At 50.6% G+C, this 20,399-nt stretch overlaps 4 protein-coding genes across 4 annotated transcripts in view; 1 reads left to right on the top strand and 3 right to left on the bottom strand.

Annotated features, from left to right (window-relative positions):
• The window catches only part of Pskh1 (protein serine kinase H1), a 28,145-nt gene extending 19,531 nt beyond the window's left edge, over positions 1 to 8,614 (top strand). The window contains exon 3 of the mRNA XM_021170472.2: positions 6,491 to 8,614. Within this exon, the coding sequence (XP_021026131.1) occupies positions 6,491 to 6,808 (318 nt within the window). The 3' untranslated portion in view covers positions 6,809 to 8,614. The remainder of the gene's footprint in view (positions 1 to 6,490) is intronic.
• A 188-nt stretch (positions 8,615 to 8,802) lies between these two features.
• Ctrl (chymotrypsin like) lies at positions 8,803 to 12,265 on the bottom strand. The gene is made up of 7 exons (XM_021170807.3): positions 10,583 to 12,265; positions 9,968 to 10,071; positions 9,800 to 9,879; positions 9,645 to 9,726; positions 9,309 to 9,489; positions 9,102 to 9,235; positions 8,803 to 9,018 (listed from the first exon to the last, which is right to left on the bottom strand). Exons 1-7 carry the CDS (start codon positions 10,632 to 10,634, stop codon positions 8,857 to 8,859), a joined length of 795 nt encoding a protein of 264 aa, XP_021026466.1. The 5' UTR covers positions 10,635 to 12,265; the 3' UTR covers positions 8,803 to 8,856.
• Positions 12,266 to 12,341: 76 nt separating this feature from the next.
• Positions 12,342 to 14,972, bottom strand: Psmb10 (proteasome 20S subunit beta 10). The gene is made up of 8 exons (XM_021170238.3): positions 14,568 to 14,972; positions 14,314 to 14,401; positions 14,129 to 14,226; positions 13,876 to 14,016; positions 13,498 to 13,613; positions 13,333 to 13,391; positions 12,606 to 12,757; positions 12,342 to 12,521 (listed from the first exon to the last, which is right to left on the bottom strand). The coding sequence occupies exons 1-8, from the start codon at positions 14,621 to 14,623 to the stop codon at positions 12,410 to 12,412; spliced, it is 822 nt and encodes a 273-aa protein (XP_021025897.1). The 5' UTR covers positions 14,624 to 14,972; the 3' UTR covers positions 12,342 to 12,409.
• Positions 14,973 to 16,727: 1,755 nt separating this feature from the next.
• Lcat (lecithin-cholesterol acyltransferase) lies at positions 16,728 to 20,370 on the bottom strand. The gene is made up of 6 exons (XM_021169940.3): positions 20,177 to 20,370; positions 19,282 to 19,438; positions 19,089 to 19,204; positions 18,897 to 18,992; positions 18,590 to 18,814; positions 16,728 to 17,326 (listed from the first exon to the last, which is right to left on the bottom strand). The coding sequence occupies exons 1-6, from the start codon at positions 20,328 to 20,330 to the stop codon at positions 16,752 to 16,754; spliced, it is 1,323 nt and encodes a 440-aa protein (XP_021025599.1). The 5' UTR covers positions 20,331 to 20,370; the 3' UTR covers positions 16,728 to 16,751.
• Positions 20,371 to 20,399: the final 29 nt, after the last annotated feature.

Below are 20,399 nucleotides of genomic sequence, written 5' to 3'. Positions count from 1 at the left end.
GGGCTCAGAATTGAACTCTGGGCCCTGTAGAGTGACAATCAAGCACTGTATCACTAAGCAGCACGCTTACCCCTTAACCCTATTTAATTAAATGTAGCTTATAGAAATAAATTTTGAGACATTAGTCTTTATGTTGCCAAGCTAATCCAAACTTCTGGGGCCAGTCATCTGGGTAGCTGAGATCTATCTTTTAAAAACTCCAATTGTTTCTTGAATTTTTAGCTGAGACAGTGGTTTTCAGTGCTGATTCTTTTTTTGTTTTTTTTTTTTTGTTTTGTTTTTTGTTTTTTTTTTTCAAGACTGGGTTTCTTTGTATAGCCCTGGCTGTCCTGGAACTCACTTTGTAGACCAGGCTGGCCTCGAACTCAGAAATCTGCCTGCCTCTGCCTCCCGAGTGCTGGGATTAAAGGCGTGCAACACCACGCCCGGCTCAGTGATGATTCTTAATGCTGTGACACTTCAGTATAGTTCCTCATGTTGTGGTGACCCCCAACCATAAAATTATTTTGTTGCTAATTTATAACTCTAATTTTGCTACTGTTATAAATCATAATATAAATGTCTGATATTCAGGATATCTGAAAAGTAACACCCTCGACACCCACACCCACACACACACACAAGGGTTGTGACCCACAGGTTAAGAACTGCTGGACTAAGCCGGGCGTGTGGCCAGCCTGGTCTACAAAGTGAGTTCCAGGACAGCCAGAGCTATACAGAGAAACCCGGTCTCGAAACAAAACAAAAAAACAAAAACGAAAACAAAACAAAACAAAAAGAACTGCTGGACTAAGATCAAACACAAACTTCAGGACTGCAGATATATACCACTTGCCTAGTATGCTTCAAGTTCTGTTTCCTGCTGAATCCGGCTGAAGATGGTCAAGTGGTGGGGTCACTTGAGCCTAGAAGGTTTGAGATGGACCTGGGAAACACAAAGAGCCATGTCTCAAAACAAAAGCAAAGACCATCAGGGCATGATGCTCCACTCTTAGAATCCAGCACTCGGGCTGGTGAGATGGCTCAGTGGGTAAGAGCACCCGACTGCTCTTCCGAAGGTCCAGAGTTCAAATCCCAGCAACCACATGGTGGCTCACAACCATCCGTAACGAGATCTGGCGCCCTCTTCTGGAGTGTCTGAAGACAGCTACAGTGTACTTACATATAATAAATAAATAAATCTTTAAAAAAAAAAAAAATAATTCCAGCACTCACAAAACTGAGACTGGCCTTATGACACCTTGTCTCATCTTAACAAACAAACTCCTTAAAACCCTCTGTTCTTGTCTTTTTCTCTCTGTCTTCAGACTGTCCTTTGAAATGCTCTTCTGTGTTCCTCACACCCTCTCTAGCCACTGAGGAGTCTCAGTGTGGGGAGGATCAGAGGTGCTCACCAGTGTCCAGTTGCTATGTTTTGCTATATTTTCTTTTTAAAAAATCATAACCTTGGGGTAGCTTCTAAGTGTGTTGTCCTTACTTTACAATGAGATTCTATTCGCCTGAGTGAACCAAAGCTCTATTTCCTAGAATTTCTTCTGTGCCCTTTTCTACTGCTTTCTTTCGAGCCCACGTAAGTACAGAAAGAAGGCCTTTGAGGGTGGGAATACTGGATCTGAAAATATAAAAATACTTCTTGAGACAAAGCTAAAGGAAGAACTGAGTCATGATAGCAAGCCCAGGTTTGTTCCTTCCTCCCCCTGGCTGCTCTATAGATGGACTACCTTCTTAACCCAAAGTCATAGGCTATATCAGGAAGCTCAGGGCTCAGGTAAGCTAAAATACTCCATCCTACGCTCCATGCCATGCATATAGTCAAGAAGCTAAAGAAGATGGGAAGCATGGTCTTAAAATCCAGAACTCTCGAAATTATGAGAGACTTAGAATTATGATCTGTTCAGTCACTCCATGTTGAAAGTGGGGAAGCTGTGAATTCTCTTAGGTCATAAACAGAAGTGAAATTGGTCACCTGGCTTATAGCCTGACTCTTTAATCTGTCACCACAGTGTCATCTAGAAGAGACGTGGGTCATTTATTCTCTTCTAGTCTTACTTGAGAGTGGTCAACCGGCTGCCAGAGGAAGTCTGAGGCCGCAGATGAGCAGGGTTTGCTGCCAGAGGAAAGCAGCCTCCTTACCCCGTGCCTCATTCCTCATCCCCTTCGGGACTTCCAGGCTCAAAGGAAGAGTAGTAGCCTTGGGAACTGTTCTGCCGTCTTCTCCCACTCAAGTAGAAGGGACAGAGAGAAAAGGGGGACAAGTCCTCCGATCTGGAACAGAATACTTTTCTATATTGGTGCCTCTCCCTCTAAATGATAGTTGGAGTCCACAGAGGAATGGCTTGGGCCCAGGAGAAAAGTGGGGGATAAAGAGGAGAATTTGGTTAGGGAGTGATCCCTCCCTCCCCACTCTCTGCAGTTGTTCTCTGCCAGGAACAAGGTCTCTGGGACCTGTGTACTACGGAGAAAGGCAGCCAGACTCAGCGTGAAGGTAATTCCTTCCCTTAGCCTCAGCCCAGGGCCCAGCTCCACCCATGCAGATGTCCAGAGATTCACTAAGAGTATGTATTAGTAGCATATGTATTGAAGCTGGCTTCTAATCTCCTAAATGTCTGTAGGCAGAGCTAAGTGGCCTCTTAACATTTCCTGCCTGCCATCACCCTAGCTGGTGTTTCAGTCCAGATGCAGATAGAAACCTCTGGAAGACTACCCAGCTGCTACTTGGGACCTGTCCTATCTGTCCCTGTCTGATCCCAATGATATATACTGAAGTCAGAGTTATGTGCTTCAGCCAGAAAAGTCAGTTAAAACTTTGGAAGTGGCAACATATGGCTGTTAAATCATTTTTCTTTATCTCAAATCCAAAATAACCTCCTGACCAGTCAGTCATAGCTTGGCAAACAAACTTAGCCTCCAGAGAAGCAGGTGGAATGGGCTGCAGGTACTGAGCACTTTCTGGCGAGATGCTGGATCGGACTTGAGGCCAGAAGTGGGACTGTGGAAGATGCGGGAGGCCGCTCACTGTCTGAAAGCTGGATGAGAACCATGTCCCTGTGTTCAGCTTGCTCGACTTCCAACTGCATTTTTTTCTAACATACCAAGGTATGGCTTGAGTCACACTGGGAAGCACCACCAGCAAGCTTGCTCCCAGCTCTTCAAAGATGGGGGAGCGCTGGGGGCCTTCCAGAGAGCTGTGCTGGCCCTCAGGCAGATGAGTTCATTGGCATTCTGTACACAGTAGCACGAACACGGTAATTGATAAGGCGAGAGTTTGGGGGAGTGGGAAGGGTGGATCAATCTGGCTTGGTTTAGCACTAACAGGCTGACTGCCTGAAAAGCAGCAGGGGTCTGTGCCTGGTGCTCGCCTCTGCTGCTGTGGACATGGAGATGTTTACTCTCACTGTGAGCTCTACTGAGAGGCCTGGCTAAGACTGTGTGGGGCAGGTCCCAAGCTGCAGGAGCCCGGGTTTACCTAGGGAGGAAGCCTCCAGTTCATCCGTGTTCAGGTTTCTAGCTTGTGAATCCAGCTTTACCACTGTTCTGTCTTTTGCAGAGAAACTGCTACTTTTTTGCTTGGAGGAAGGTTTTTGAGCTAGAGTCTCATTGTCTATGAAGTACAAGGTCGCTTTGAACTGTTGATCCTCCTACCAAGTATTGTAATCTTTTGTTATCATTATTATTATTGTTGTTAATTTTTCAAGACAAGGTTTCTCTGTATAGTCCTGGCTGTCCTGAAACTCCTCTGTAGAGCAAGCTAACCTCAAACTCAGAGATTCCCTTGCCTCTGCCTCCTGATGCTGGGATTGAAGGTATACAACACCACACTCGGCTGAAGCTCTGGGATCTAATGTGTGTATCAAAATGCCTGACTTAGGATGACAAAATGCCTACTTGCTCCTCTGTACAAAATCAAATAAGGGACAGAGGCAGAATCATGCAGCTGGTTTTTGGAGTCCCCTGATCTGCCTTGGAGCTGTTCTTCCAAGAAGCCTGGCTAGACAGCAGTGTATTTCTTAGTTACCATAGAAGCCCAGCAGGGCAGCACAACACAGGTATTCTGATCCAGTCTGTTCCCTGCTGGGCTTGCCATGTTCATCAGATGCTCTGATAGGCCTGCTGCTTCCATCCTGTAAGTGAGACACAGAGGTTTGTGCTCAAGTGGAGCAGGAACAGAAAACCATGGGGCTTTTTTTTTTTTAATTGTTTTAATGTAAATGGGTGTATTTCTTGCCTATATATTTGTGTAGACTGTGCATGCCCACAGAAGCCAGAAAGGGTGTCAGACCCCTTGGAACTTGAGTTACAGACCATTGTGAGCTGCCACGTGAGTGCTAGGCATCAAACCCAGGTCCTCTGAAGAGAAGCCAGTCCTCTTAACCTCTGAGCCTTCCCTCAGCCCTGCACAGACCCTTCTTACTTTGTGAACCAAAAGCTTTTCTGGCAGTTATCACTCATCCTCCTCATCTCAACGCTGGAACCTGAGCTGCACAGACTCACAGGTTGCAGGACCTGCTTGTCTGATGGGAGAGCGACTCTTAGTAGCACACTGCTCTTGGTCAGCAAGGTTTCTCTAGACCACCATGGCTACGTGTCTTCAGCCTTGACTTTTTTCCTCCTGAGTGCTAGAATCACTAGGTGCTGGCCTAATGGCAGTTGTGGTTCTGATACATGCCCAGTCCTAGCTAAGTTCAGTAAAGTCTAAGGATTTCTTTTTAAAAGGCAGGAGAGGACAGTGACTACAAGGCAAGCTCCCGCCCCCTTCCTTAGTAGTCCTGATGAGTCTTCTCTTTGCATCACTTCTGTCAAGCAGTCGGGAAGAGGTGGCCTCTTGTCTAGCAAGAGGTTAAGGGAGCCCTCCTAGGGTAATGGGAATCAGCAGGTGTGTGCTTTCGTTAAATGGCCACATCCCTACCTGGAATGTGGACTCTTAGAACATGGGCCTGAGCACTCTGCAGAGCATCTTAGAGGGTAGGCAAAGGGTATCTAGGTCTCCAGATTAAAGGTGTGCACCACCAAGTCTGGATCTGGGACTTGTTTTGTCCCAGGCTGACCTTGAATTTAGAGATTTCCTTGCCTTAGTCTACTGGGATTAAAGGCATGTACTACCTTGACTGGGCCTAAGCTTTTTGTAGCCACTATGCTTCAAGATCTCCATGTCAAGATCCAGGTTAGAAACTTGTATCTTCCAGCCTTAAGATCTGGACCACAGGTGAGCCCTCCAATTCTGGATTGTAGTTCATTCCAGGTGTAGTCAAGTTGACAACTAGGAATAGCCATTATACTACCCTATTACCAGCCTGAAAAAAAAAAATATGGATTAAATGTTATTTTCTCTTGGTGGCCAGGAGGCTCAGGCTGAGGCAGGGAATTTCTTGGAAGTTTGGAGGTGAGACCCTCTCAGTAGGCTAAATAAAAAGTTCCCCTCTACTTGGCCTAGTACAGACAGATGGTTGTTGGAGCTTAGTCATGGTGAGAAAATTTGGATCACTCTCCAAAACTCTAGGTGAGCAGTTAAGAACTGTTCTCACAGAGTACCTAGGTTCAGTTCCCAGTACTCACATAAGAGCTCACAGCTGCCTGTAACTCCAGTTCCATCTGTCCTCCATTGAATGGCACCTGTATATATGTGGTACATATTCATGCACTCGGGTGTTGTGTCTGGCCGGTAGATCACAACCTGGGTTCTAGCCTGGAAAGGCATTTTGGAAACCTGGAAGAGAAGAGGGGCTGGGCTGCGCGAGATAAGGAAGGAACCAAGACAAAGCTCTCTGCTCAAGGTTCAATTTTTACTATTCCGGCACTCGGTTATAAAGGAAGGGGGAGGGGCCCAATTCCCGCCAAATAATCTTGGGGTCCAGTAGCAGGGTGATCACGTGATGGCTTCGGAACAGCAAAGCAGCAGGTTCCAGCAGTGGGCATGGCAGAACAATTGAGCGGGAAGCTCCATCCAGGTGTAAACAGTGGAACCATTAAGGCTGTGGGAGGGGAGGGGAGGCTACACTCGGGTACTCACACGTATACCTGAAAAAGGGAAAAGGGGCAGGTGGATGGATCTCTGTAAGTTACAGTCTACCCTGGTCTCCATATTGAGTTCTAGGCCAGGCAGGGCTCTATACAAAGAGACCATGTTTCAAAAACAAAACAACAAAAACAAACAAAAAGCTCCCTAGGGTACATTAGGGGTCTAGTAAGGGGGCCATCTTCTTTAGCCAGCCTTTGGGTGTAGCACACTTAAGTTTCCTGCCTAGGGTAGATGACAGGTCCTTTTCCTCCTGCCAGACTCCACCAAGCATCAAGCATCGCTTGCTCAGGAACCTGAGTCAGCACTGAAGGGAAGGGGAAGGAGGTTCAGTGTGCTGCAGGCACGAGAGGAGAGGTACTGCCTGTCTAGACAGTGCACAGGTGCTGGGTGGATCCTGATTCTGTGGTGTGGCACCATCCAGATGGGAGGGCAGTGCTGCGTCTGCTCACACTAATGCTTGGCCTTGCTTTCTAGCCCTGGCCTAGTGTATCTAATCTGGCCAAGGACTTCATTGACCGCCTGCTCACCGTGGACCCTGGAGCCCGGATGACTGCACTGCAGGCCCTAAGACACCCATGGGTAGTAAGCATGGCAGCCTCTTCATCCATGAAGAATCTGCACCGATCCATCTCCCAGAATCTCCTCAAGCGGGCTTCCTCTCGTTGCCAGAGCACCAAGTCTTCCCAGTCCACGCGTTCCAGCCGCTCCACACGGTCCAACAAGTCACGCCGTGTTCGGGAGCGCGAACTGCGGGAGCTTAACCTGCGCTATCAACAGCAGTATAATGGCTGAGCCACCAGCTATGACATGGACACACTAGTGTCTCATCTGGACACCTTCTGCCATGTCACCTGGGCCTAATACCTTCTCTATAGCTAGACCTCATGCCCAGCAGTATGTAGAGTATGTCTGGACCCAGCTCCTCTCTGTACCTTTAGTAGCCCCTACCTCCTATCCTGGGCCTGGCCTGTTAGGATGGAATGGTAGCAGGACTGAGTCTCCACTGATCTCTTTAAGTTTTGCCACTTTCTTGGACCAAGTGGGGCTACTGTGTTGGGTAGAAGGGTCCTATGGCTCAGGACTCTTTACCCATTCCTTTTATAACCCCCTTCCCTCCACAGAGCTTTGTCTAGCTCCCACATCCTCTGCCATGCCAATCCTTAAGATTATGCTCCAGTGGGAGGTCTGGCTTGTGCCTTAGCTAACTCGCCTCATTAGTCCTTTAGTCCTTTAGCTCCAGTTAGTCTCCAGCAACCCTCTCTCCCCCAGCCAAGATCTGTCTTTCTTCATGGTGCCACCAGGGACGTCTTCTAGTCCCCAGACTTGCCAGGACCTCTGGCTGTAGAGACTGTGGCATGGCCCTTGACCTCAGGCTCCAGCCTCTCTATTAGAGGAATCCTGTCTGTCACCCTCAGTGCCTTTGCAGAGCCCACTGTCGTCTGTCTCTCCACAGGAGGACGCCATTTCATTCCCCAGCTGCCTCCTTCCCAACAGTGAGGGGTTAAGGGAGCTCCGTGCTGCTACCTGGGGCGGATGTGCCTGAGGAAGGTCCTCCTCAGAACCTCCTCCTCAACCTTTGTTCTGTCCTTTGCTGTACTGCCCTTTGCTGCTTCCTTCTGGAGCTGCCTGGCCCTCCTTTATAGCTCCATTGCGCCACCTCGTGTCTGGTCTGGGCATAGGTGGCCAGGGGAGGGGATGATGCCGGTTGCACAGCCTTGCAAACCCACAGCCCTCTTGGGGGAGAGTCCTGGGCTGCTCAACTTCCGCTTCTGTTCAGTTTCTCCACACCTCACCCTGGAACTTAGCCGTACTGTGTTACCTGCCTCCGAACCCTGGGGGCCTTGGGTGCTGACCCTGCTGTAAGAGCTGGCCTTGCCCTGTTTGCCCTGTGCTCGTTTCTTTTCATAGCATTAACTTTCCAGGCTGGCCCCACCAAGTCTCAGGCTGGGAGGTAGGGTAGGGTTACAGGGGCAGCTTTCCCAGGGGACTGAGCCACAACAGTCCCTATAGCTGTCATGGTCTCTCTACCACTATCCCATTAGGCTGGAATGCAACCTCCCTCCCTCTGTAGCTGCTCTCAGTGGGTAGGAAGGGGCCAGGCAGAGCCTAGCTTGGGCCTTGGCTAGATTAAGAGCCTGTCAGCAGGAAGAGTCTAGCTCCACTCAGCTCCTCTCAGGAGGCAGCCTTGGGCGAGTCGCTCTTTTCTACATATGCCACCTCCACTGGGAAACTAAACCAAAGAGACCACTCTGTTCCAAGTCAACTGTGCCTTCTATATGCTCTCTTCACACACCCCTCCCCCTGGGAAGGAGGCAGTGGAGAGCCAAAGCCTCAGAGTTCCCCCACCTATCAGTTCCCCAGGAATCCCTGGGGGTGTGAACCAATGGGGATTTATTTTTTCTCTTGCCCAAAGTAGGTCTGGTTGTGAGGATAAGACAGAGGGAGTTTAGTGTCCGGGCCTTTGATAGGTCCACCAGGCCTTCATGCCATGGATGGAGACTGTGCAGTTATTTATTTGTGTACTCTGTAAATGTATCTTCCGTATCCAATAAACAGGCTGCCCTCCCTCAGGGAAGGCTGCCATTTTTTCTGACCACACTGACTGTGCCTTGGGACTAGTGGATTGTTCAAAAAAGAAGAGTAAGGGCCACTGTCTGGGCTGATTATTGCAGGAAGATCCTGACTCCTCAGCTGGTGCTATACCAGAAGACAAAGTCCAAGTCAAGGGTAGAACCCTCAAAAGCCTCACCTTCCCACTAAGATGAAAGATGAGGGTGCCCAAGAGAAACTGAGACTAGGATGTTTATTAGATTGAGATGGGGAAAGGATCTGTGGACAGTTTAGTTGTAGGCCATGACTTGGTTGATCCAGGTACTGAACTTGCTAACCCGAGTGTACATGGCCGGTGCTTGTATGTTGCAGTTCTGAGTGCCCCAGGAGACAATCCCAATAAGCACCCAGGTGTTTCCCTTCTGGCAGACAAGAGGGCCTCCTGAGTCACCCTGAAAGGGAATAAAAGGGGAGAAGTCAGCATGGCCGTTTGGGGACATGTCCCACGGGACAGTGCGGAGGACAGGGTGCTTACCTGACATGAGGAGGCGCCTGAGCCACCTGCACATATCATGGCATCAGTAATGCGTGAACCCCAGTACTGCCGACACTGATTCACAGTGACCAGGGGTAGAACAACTTGCTGCAGGCGAGCTGGTGTCACATTGCCTGTGGGCCAGGAGAGGTGGTTAGGCTGATCTATGGTGTTCTTCTGGTCTCCCCTCATTACCCAGGTTCTTACCCACACCACTGATTCGGCCCCAGCCAGTGGTGACACAGGTGAGCCCCGAAGGCAGTGCCTCGTTTGTGGAAGCCAGGCAGACTGGTGATACTTGTGCTGTGTACCGGGCTGGTGAGGCAAGCTTCAGGAGAGTCAGGTCATTGTTCATGGTGTTGGCGTTCCAGTTAGGGTGTGTGATGGCCTGTGGAGCCAGTCAATAGTCATGTAAAGCTGGAGTGGGCACAGGTGTCCAGGTCGGTGCTGAGGCGGGTAGGTCAGGGCATGCCTGGATTTCTGTGTCCAAAGCAGAACCCCTGCAGTCCATTTTCCCTTTCTGCATGCACAGCCAGTACTTACCCTTGCGATCGAGAGGACCTGCACAGGTTCAGCATTGGAAGATCGGTCATATTCTCCCAAAACGACAAAGTGGCGTCCAGGCCTGCAAGGATAATGAGAATGGGCAGCTGCTAAGTGGTTTCAGAGCGGGCATCCAAGGGAGGGGATACACTCACGTGACTTGGCAGTGGGCAGCCGTGACCACCCAGTTCGGGCTGATGAGAGAACCACCGCAGAAGTGGAAGCCAGTGTTATCCTAGGGTCAAAAGTCAGATACATGAATGGGCTTAAGTTACCTTAGCCTAAAGCACCCAGGACCCCAACCCACCCATAGGGCGCATTACCTGTAGAGACACCTGCCAGGGCCAGGAGCCTGGCACTGCATTCTCCCCGTTGACAATCCTCTGGTTGTAGCTCAGTGCAGGTGTGATGGCAGGAACACCACAGCCTGAACATAGATAGGGCTGGTGAGAATCCAATCCCAGTCTACCTCTCCCTAATGCCTTCCTCAAGGTGCCCCCAGACTGTAGATCCAGGAGGAGCTCCAAGAGAATTACTCACAAGCCCTTCCCTTGAGTGCCTTGTAGGCATACACAGCTATCTTGGCTAGCCCACCCTACCAGCCTTCAAGTCCTGTGCATGCTATCACAGCTACCAACCTAGGCCAGTTTTCTTTCTCATTCCTGCTATCACCTCCCTGCCTTCTGTTTTTCTAGGCCTGCATAGTCTACTATGCAGCTAGAAGGCTTTGTTAGACTATACACATCTCTTATGTGTTCCTGAGCCTTCTTAGGTCTGGCTCAAGCTCCCGCCTCATTTGTGAGACTTGTCCCTGGCTCTTCCCTTACTCTCAGCCCTGAAGGTTCCTTCCTTTTGCTTACACTGTCCGTTCCCTTCTCATCAGGCTGGCTCCTTGTCTGGGCCCCTGAACAGTCAAGGTCGGTTCCCAGCCCACTTACCCCAGGAGGAGCCAAGGAGGACCAGGCTAAGGGTTAGGCTGAGCAGTAGCATTGTGACAAATAAGGAATGGTGTTGAGATGGCCTGGTGCTTTATTTATGGGCATCCTTGTCCTTGGGCAGAAGTCTTGGGCCTGAGACTAGGCCAGCTGTGTGGTCTTGGCATAGCCTCACACCTGCTTTAAGGAGAAGACTTCTCAGACCAAAGTCCTTGGAATTATCAAGTACCCAGGTGTGAGGTTCTCACCTCCATCTTCTCAAACTTTGGCTTCCCATTGACTTTCTGAATCACCTCCTACCTCAAGTGTTGACCACTGGGTACCAAGGACAGACGGCTGAACTAGGTCTAAAGTGTCAACCTGGTTGGTGGTTGGGACCTATGAAATTCTCCAGGGCTATTGGGAATACTGGAGTTTCAAAGAAGCCTGTTCAGAGCATGGGGGTGTTATGAATGGTGGAGAGAATGGCCAGATGTGGCCAACCTTTGCCAGGAAGGCCAGGGAGGAAGGTTCCAGCAGGTTGTGAATCCTAACAGACAGCAGCTTGGATTTCTCATCAGTATGGAACAGGAGTCAGAGGTTTGCCCAGAGAGGCCATTCTCTTACCAGCACAAGGCAAACCTCATACGTCTGACTCTCTGAGACCTATGTTACTGGTAAGTGTGAGCTCTCAGTGGCTGAGAGACCCTGGGTTGAAGCTGGTAGTAGAAATCTGTTTCTAGACCTCAGCTTGCCATAGGCAAGATATATGCACAGCATATTTGTTATTGAGCTCCAGGCTGAGCTTGAACCAGTGGAGAAAGGGCGCTTCTGTATGCAGAGTTGCAATGGTGGGCTGGCTTGAATTTTTCTAGGGTATCAAAGGCTTTGATAGACTCAAGAATACCTCAGTCTAAAACGTGAAGCAGGTGAATGGGTAAAGGACACGAGATCAGATATGACAAAATATGAATTATAAAGGCTGGTGGACCTAGGGATATTTACTAAACCAGCCCTTTCGCTTTACTATTGTATATACAATTTTTCATAATAAAGTTTTAGGGGGAACAATCAGGGGCCAAGGGTGTCCAGCCTGGAGGAGCAGCTCTCTAGAGAACATGCCTTATCCATTCTGAAGCCCCAATGGAGCTCAGCTACTCGCAGGGCAGGGTGTTTCTACCAGTACCCAGAGGGCCTGGCACTCAGTGAAGAAACCTTGCTATGAAACATTAGCTGTGTCATCTTGCCCCACAAGTCCACAACCCCTTTCAGCCCAGAGAACAGAGGCAATCTCCCTCCTCACAGTCCACGTGTGTAGACAAAGCCCAGCTTTTCACAAGCTCACACATGTTCGGTCATCTGAGGGCTGTCCTAAGTAGAGGAACTGTAGGTGGTGAGAGGTGCTTAGTGGGAACTTGCCCTTAGAGTCAGGAAGTGGTTACTCTATCAGCATTTTAGCCTCCTAAGGTCCCAGGGTAGCTGGTGGAAAAAGGTGGTTACTGATAAGTCAGGGAAAGGCTAACAGTGGGATTGTCCATTGGGGTCTTCCAAGACAGGGTACTGGTAGGGTAAGTTTCTACCATATGGAACTATGGTTTGGGGATGATAGGATATAGCTTTCTACTCCAAAGCTTATAGTGCTGGGCTTCTGCAAGGATAGATCCCTGAGGTGATGAGGAGGAGGACCTCAGGCCAAGAACTGGGTCTATCATCCTTAGGTGGATACCTCAGCCACAAAACTCATACAGATGCTTGGCTCACTCCTCTCAAGAAAGACACAGCCTTCTGTTTAAGTGTTTGTGTTTCCCGGATTTATTCACCCTCGTTCCATACGCTACATCTCAGGCCACTTCATTCCACCTCCATGGCCTGCACAGTTTCCTCGAGAAGTTCCAGGGTCAGGGGTCTCACTTCCCGGGTCAGGACAGGTGTGGTTCCAGGAGCAAATCGGTAATGGCCAGCTCTAGAAGGGAGGAGGGCCAGCCTTTTAGAATGCAGCCTGGCCCGAGACACAGGCACACACAGCCCTCCCTTCCCGTGCTCTTACCTCTGCACAGGCTCTGTGGGGGTGCTCAGTGCTCTCAGCAGCTTGGCACCCCCTGCAGTGATCACACAGGCATCCACTTTGCCTCCAGAGCCCAGGTCACTCAGGATTCCTGCTGTGATGGCTTCCACCAACAGCTCTTGCGCAGCCTCCAGCTGGGTAGTGGAAATGAGGTTAAATGGACCTAGTGTTACCACACTCTAACCAGGGAGGGGACTTGTTAATCTTGAAGTCTAGACAGTTTGCTCTTTATGTAAGCTCAACCTCCTTTCTCTCCATCCATTGAAAATTCCAGTCCCTTGGCTTCTGACCCCCTCTCCTCCAAAACTGTGTGCCCTCCACCCACTGTCCTCTGTACAAACTTCTCAGTGTCGCTTACATGTATTACCCCCACACACTCCAGCTGTCTTCCCACCCAGTGTGTCACGTGTTTCTCTCTGGGCCTTAGTTATCTCTGAAGCACATAGTCTCTTCTACCCCACTCCCACGTCCAGATCTCAAACATCATACTGAAACCCAATGGACTTTACCTCTTCCTTCAGTAATGATCCGTTGTGAGCTTCCGCTTCTCTCTGTGGTCTAAGCTTGGTTCCTGACTGGCCCTCCCATCTTCAACTTTACTCAGTCCCTACTCAGTTGTCCCCTTCACACCTAATAAGCCTTTCTTATTTCTATACTTGGCTAGGGTTTTTCAGCACTCCCTGCCAGTGAGCATGAAGAAGTCGCTCACCGTCATGTTTGGCTGGAACCGGTCTTCCAACAGTGCCATGGCTGCTCCCTGACCAGAGCCTGCAGGTGGGAAGGGGCATCCGAAGTCAGTTGTTAGCTGCGGAGGTAAAAACCTTGAAGGTGGGGTTGCAGGAGCAGGACTGATTTAAAGGGTGGAAGAGCTCACCTAGGGCAGTAAAGGGCAGACGGCTGTAGGAACCATGTGGGTGCACCTCGTAGAGCTGCGGTCCATTCAAATCAACCCCGCCCACGACCAATGATGCCCCCACGTGGCCTTGGTACCTGTGGAGGAGCGGGCAGGGTTAATGTTAGCAGACAGGCCCCGCCCATTACACTGCCTTTTGGTCTGAGTCCCACCCCTTTCTTTGGCCTGGCGTCCTGCAATTGACGCTGCCTCTTCCGGAACTAAGCTTAGTCTGTCCATTTCCGGTCTCCCTGCTGGTTGCAGCCCCGCTTCCCCCCACCCCCCCACGTCCCGCCTCCTGTCAACTCCACCCACCTGCAGATACCCCCTCTAGGGGTCATTTTAGCCCCACTTGCTCACCGGAAGAGCGTCTGGCGCAGCATGCGGGTGACCGTGGCCACTCGAGGCTCACGGCCGGTGGACAGCGCATGTAGTTCCATCTTGGAAGCTGCCATCCGCGTAGTCATCTCAGTGTCCGCAGCTACTCCAGCCCCACAGCAGCTAAGGGACAAAGGGATGGTGGATGTGGACAGGGACGTGCAGGGACAAAGTAGGGAGTGAGCGACAGTGCAGCTTATGTTTGAATATGGGGACTGGTCCGGGGCATACTGACTAGATTTTAGGGGCGATGAAGTGGATCTTCTCGCAGCATTTGTCCGCCACAACTGAATCGTTAGTGGCCCGCGTGTCCGCTCCCAGGATGACTCCATCCTGCAGAGGCAGAGCCCAGCCTTAATGCCCACCTGATCTCCGCAGTGGCTGCCCTTCTATCTCTCCAGCCCTTATCACCCCGCTTACTCGGAACACAAGCCCCGCGATGGTAGTCCCGGTCTTGCGTGCATGAGGAACCCGAAGTCCCGGAAAGACGTGTTCCAAGGACGCATTCCTGGAAACATTGGGGTGACTGGCGTTTCAGCTCTGCATCAAACCCATTTCTACTCCTCACCTCTTGGGTTAAGCCCCCACCTTGGTCACCCAACATAGGGTTCCCCCACTCCACCAATAAAACAAGGCACCAGCAGTTCGTGACTAGAACTCCATTCCCCCTTCACCTCTGGCAGTTCTCGAAAGAGAAGCCTCCTCTGGGTTCCACTGCCTGCTTCAGCATCTCGGGGCAGGAAGGCCAAGTGAGAATGCGGGGGTCTCGATGAGTGGATCAGCCAGGGGGAGCAGAGGCGTCTGTCCTGGCTTCTGTGGGGTTTTTCCGGACGCTTCCTACTTTCGCTTTCACCCCCACCCTAGTTCAGAGGCTGTTGGCTGCTGTGTGCATCTTCTCTTTCACTTTCGTCTTTGCTGCTAGTCCCAGATAACTTGAGGAAGGGGCTATTACATTCCTTGCCAGACCTTCTATGGTGCGCCTTAGATCCTCCATTCCCATCTCGGCTGACACCCCCTGAGCACTGCAGGCACATACATGTATTCAGGTAAAGCACTCACACACAAAACCCCTTAAAAGTAAGTAGAAATGAAGCCCTTGCAGGCTTAATTATGTGTATGAGTGAATGTGGTATGTGCATGCCACGTGCCCACCAAGGTCAGGAGAGGGCATCAGATTCCCTGGAACTGAAGTTACAGATGATCATGAGCCACCTTGTGGGCTTGGGAACCAAACTCAGGTCCTCTCCAAGTGCAAAAAAAATGCTCTTCTGAGTGCTTTGTGCTTTCTCTCTCTCTCTCTCTCTCTCTCTCTCTCTCTCTCTCTCTCTCTCTCTCTCTCTCTCTCTCTCTCTAATGTCCCAAATTAAAATCTTCTTTAGATGAACTGTCTTTTCTTCAGATCCTAAACTTTTGGGGGGGTGGCAGGGAGCACTCTTGAAAAACTGTTTTTCAGTGTAGTTGAGTGTAGCCCTGTCTGTCCTGGAATAAGCTCTGTAGACAAGGTTGGCCTGGATGAGAAGATTAAAGGCATGTGTACCACCACCTGGCCCTAATTTTTAAAATTTTTATGGCTTATCTTTTTTTTTTTTTTTTTTTTTTTTTTTGGTTTTTCGAGACAGGGTTTCTCTGTATAGCCCTGGCTGTCCTGGAACTCACTTTGTAGACCAGGCTGGCCTCGAACTCAGAAATCCACCTGCCTCTGCCTCCCGAGTGCTGGGATTAAAGGCATGCGCCACCACGCCCGGCCTTTATGGCTTATCTTATGTGTGTTGGTGTTCTGCCTGCATGTCTGTGTGAGGATGTCAGATCTCCTAAAACTGGAGTTACAGACAGGTGTGAGCAGCCATGTGGGTGCTGGGGATTGAACCAGGGTCCTCTGGAAAAACAGCTTCTTTCAACAGACGCTGAGCCATCTCTCTAGCCCTATTTATTTATTTATTCCTGAGACAGGGTTTCTCTATATAGCCCTGGCTACTCTGTAGACCAGGCTGGCCTCAAACTCAGAAATCCGCCTGCCTCTGCCTCCCAAGTGCTGGGATCAAAGGTGTGCACCACCACTGCCTGGCCTTCCCCTTTTATTTTTAATGCTGGTTATAGAATCCAAGTTCTTACATTAACAATCCCCAGGGGCTGGTGAGATGGTTCAGTGGGTAAGAGCACCGACTGCTCTTCCAAAGGTACTGAGTTCAAATCCCAGCAACCACATGGTGGCTCACAACCACCCATAATGAGTTCTGATACCCTCTTCTGGTGCGTTTGAAGACAGCGACGGGGAACTTATACTAATAAATAAATCTTAAAAACAAAAAACAACAACAACAACAACAAAAACAGTCCCCAGCCCCAGCCACCATATCTTAAATTCTATTTATTTGTTTGTGTTTTGGGGAGAGAATCTCTGTGGTCTTGGCTGTCCTGGAACCGTGTGTATCAGAGTGGCCTACACAGAGATCTGCCTGCCTCTGCCTCCCAAGTGTTGAGTTGAAGGCGTGCACCACCATGCTTCATTGTAAATTTCTGTATCCAACCAGAACTCAAAAGTCGGCTTCAAATCCTATTCCTCTGTGTCCCCATTCCAACAGCCATACACCCAGATCTGAATACTGGCCCGGGCCCCTAAGAAAGAAGCCACAGAGCAAGCTTCCTGAGCAGCTCAGCTAGGACAATGAAAATCTATTTACACATCTCAAAGTCAGTCCAGTCTGGGGCCTTACCAAAGCCCACTGAACCTCCTGTTCCCCTAAGCCCAGATCAAGCATGAATCAGCCCGGTGATGCAGGTATCTAAGGATCCTAGTAGTGCCTTCCCCTTAACCCATAACAAACACACTGGACTTATTTATAACAGCTAGGTCTTTTTTATTCAGGGGGTGGGGGACTTCGGCTGGCAGCTGGGGACTTAGGAGTGCCGTGGCGGTAGGCACCCAGTAGGATGGCATTGATATGTTCCAGTGTCTTATTGCTGAAGACCATGTTGAGGTGATCTGTCTCGTTCATGGGCAGCAAATGTACGGGCTGCGACTGGTGGCCCTGCCACTGGCCACAGAGCTCAGTGCTGCGGGTGGCTACGGTGTCATCTCCATCTTCATAGAGTGCAGCCACCGGGTCTTTGTAGGGGAAGTTGTGATCATAGATGTAGGTGTGGGGTGTGGGTCTGCCCACACCGTAGAGACAATATACTTCTACACCAGGTGCGGGGAGGCCCGCCAGTAGGTCACGAGACTGAAGAAACATGTGCCAGCCTTCTTCAAAATGTAGATCTGTGAAAAAACGCTCAAAGTCTTGGGCGGTGTAGTTGAAGTTTGGTGTGGAAATGAACACATGGTCTTCAGGCCACACGTGAGGGGCTGGGAGCATCCAGGGGGAAGTCGTGGTTATGCGCTGCTCCTCTTTCAGCTTTATGTTGGACAGGATGGGGATGCCCTGGTTGTCACCTGTAGGACAGGGGAGAACAAGGTGGGACAGGGAGCTGGGCCTGGTCCAGTTTACCTCTGCGAAAGCGCTCCATCTTGTTTCTGCCGCAACCTGATCTTGATTCCAAAACACAGACAAGAACAGGCCTGGTGTTCGGTTAAGTGTTCAGTATACTTATTTAATAAAAGAGGCAGGGGCTGGTGAGATGGCTCAGCAGTTAAGAGCACTGACTGCTCTTCCAAAGGTCCTGAGTTCAAATCCCAGCAACCACATGGTGGCTCACAACCATCTGTAATGAGATCTGATGCCCTCTTCTGGTGTGTCTGAAGACAGCTACAGTGTACTTAGATACAATAGTAAATAAATCTTAAAATAAAATAAATAAATAAAAGAGGCTATGCTGGTAAGACAGAGCTCAAACAGGGAAGATGGGGCCTCAAACAGAGTGCATGGGAAGAGGGACAGTTAAAGAGAATAAGGGATGTGTGTGTGTGTGTTGGCTATTCTTCCTTAGGTCCTCTGCCTATGCTGCACAGTGGTCACAGGACTGCATTTCAGGAGATTTAGATGGTATCTGTTTTGTTTTGGTTTGTTTTGGGTTTTGTTTTTGTTTTTGTTTTCTTGAGACAGGGTTTCTCTGTGTAGCCCTGGCTGTCCTGGAACTCACTCTGTAGACTAGGCCTGCCTCTGCCTCCCAAGTGCTGGGATTAAAGGCATACACCACCACTGCCCGGCAATGGTATTTGCTTTACATCCAGTCGTACAGTCTGGTGGATCACTCACTGGACTGTAAACTTCACAGTGAAGGCTAAGCCTTGCTGCGCACAGTATCCAGTGGTGTTCAGTGAGCAGTAGCTGTATTAATACTGGGTCCCTGGGGCTACTGCTCAAAACAGGAGCAAGAAGGATCCCTATGTTTGGCCCTGCCATGGCAGATCATGTCCTCGATGAAACAGATTCCTGGGCACAGGGGCTCTGGGAGGTAAAATGTAGCTAAAAGCCATAGTGTACAGGACTTGGGGGCTACCAGGAGCAAATCTGGGGTTGAAAGATGACTGGGATTGGCTTCCTCTATCAGCACTCAAGGACTCTGGAAGGAGATGTCCAAATGGTTGCTGCTTTCAAGGGGCTAAAGGACAACAGGTGTGCCCTGACAGACAGACAGACAGTCAATATCCCCGGAGCAACACTGAGCAGAGCTGGAGTGACAACTAGCTAGCTCTGTGATCTGTTTCACTCCTCCTTATCCCACACTGGATGACCACGGCCAAGAGGCTCCTCACCTGAGGCCAGGACCCGCATGGGCTTGATGGAACCACCCCACGGAGCCCCGAGAGAGATAAAACCATCAATGAAGCGGTCCTTCCAGGACTGAGGCTGCCGCAGTAAGAAGTGGAGCACGTGCAGACAGCCAAGGCTATGCCCAATGAGGAAGATAGGCTTCCCATAAGCGGCATACATCTCCTCTACCAGGCCAGCCAGCTTCTCGTAGTATTCATCCTGCTGGTCTGAAGATGGGTAGATAGGTCAGGGTAGTTAGGGGCTGGGACCACCTGTCAAGGCCCCAGCCCATCACCTGCAAACACTTACGGGGTGCCAGACGCCAGTCATAGGGTGCAGCCCGCACTGTCTCATCCCGCACATATCCGTTGTTAACCAGATTCTGCACCAGTGTGTGCAGGTAGCCTGTGGGGAGGCAGAAACAGAGGGGATTCTGACCATTATGCCCGCAGGATAGCCCGGTGGTCAAGAAGAGCACTTGCCTTTCCCGGGTACACACACCTGCTAGCTTGTTGTCATCCACGTACTCAACAGATTCAGTCTTGCCAAAGCCCGGGACACGGATCTGGACCCCAGGGGCATTGGACACGCGCCCAGAGCTGTGGTTGTAGACAATCCTGGGGATAGTGGGACATTTAGCAGCCAGCAGCCAAGGGTCAACGTGCAGGGGTTGGGTAGACCACACAGGACATACCTGGTATTATCAATCCAGCAGTCCACCCCGAGAGGTAGAAACATGTTGAAATCCAGCCAGATGGTGAAGAAGTCCTCTGTCTTACGGTAGCACATCCAGTTCACCACATCTGGTTTATCCAGCTTGGCTTCTAGCCGATTCCCCAAGCAGCCAGGCACTGTGGGCACCAGCTTTTGTTCTGAACCTCTTGGCTTCTCTCCAACCCCCCAACCCTACCACCCAAAAAAGCCCACCCCTCCATCTCGTACACCCTCCTCAAGGTTCTAATGACACCTCTCTCTGGCTCCATTCTTACTGTCCCACCAGTACCGCTGATTCCAGGCTCCCTTCAGGCACGGAAGGTTCCAGGAACCAAGGCCACTGACCCCTGCCCCCACAAAGCAAACACCCAGCCTGGCTTTCCATTATTGCCAAAGTCCAAGGGGAGAACAAATAGGTAAGGGGGGACAGGGGCTGGGCCTTGAACAGGGGGCAGGCCTTTACAGACCTCTCCTGCTATCCTGCCTGGGATAGCTGGGTATCTCTGGCTGGGTATCTTGTTCTTGGTAAGATAGAGGCCAAGGAAGTGGTGGGGCTTAACCCAGTATCCAATGTATCTAGAGCTGGTCATGGCTTGTAGTGCCCTGGCCAAGGCCTCAGGCAAATCTATTCCCATTTGCCGACCACCACCCCAACCCCAGACCCCCGGAGAAGACAACTTGGAGAAAGAATATTGTGAAGGAGAAAGGAGCGATGTCTCTGGAGAACAAGCCTTTGGTCCTTCCCCACACCAAGTCAGGCTGGTGAGGGCTCATGGTGGGCCAAGAGAACCTTGACAGAATCTGCTGCTGTCAGGCTTAGGACCCAGGCTCCCCGGGGTCTCTCTTGATGTATCAGGGGCCTAGTGGGGGCTTACCGAGGATGACAGGCCGTGTGTGGTTACTGAGTTCAGCCTTGGGCGTGGTGTGCGGGGGGAAGAGCACATTGAGGAGCCAGAAGGGGGTGGCAGGAGGGAGCAGTAGCCCCAACAGCAACAGCGCCCGCTGCCATGGGGAGCCAGGCAGCCCCATCACAGCCCAGTGCCTACTGACAGATGAGGCAGTCCTGGGCTGGCCTTATCTGGACCGGGGGTGGGAGGG

This window comes from Mus caroli, unplaced genomic scaffold (assembly GCF_978045245.1).
Source record: "Mus caroli unplaced genomic scaffold, Mus_caroli_1 scaffold_10, whole genome shotgun sequence".
Lineage (NCBI taxonomy): Eukaryota > Metazoa > Chordata > Mammalia > Rodentia > Muridae > Mus > Mus caroli.
The sequence above is the reverse complement of the archived record's forward strand: the minus strand, read 5'-3'. Positions and strand labels throughout refer to the sequence as shown.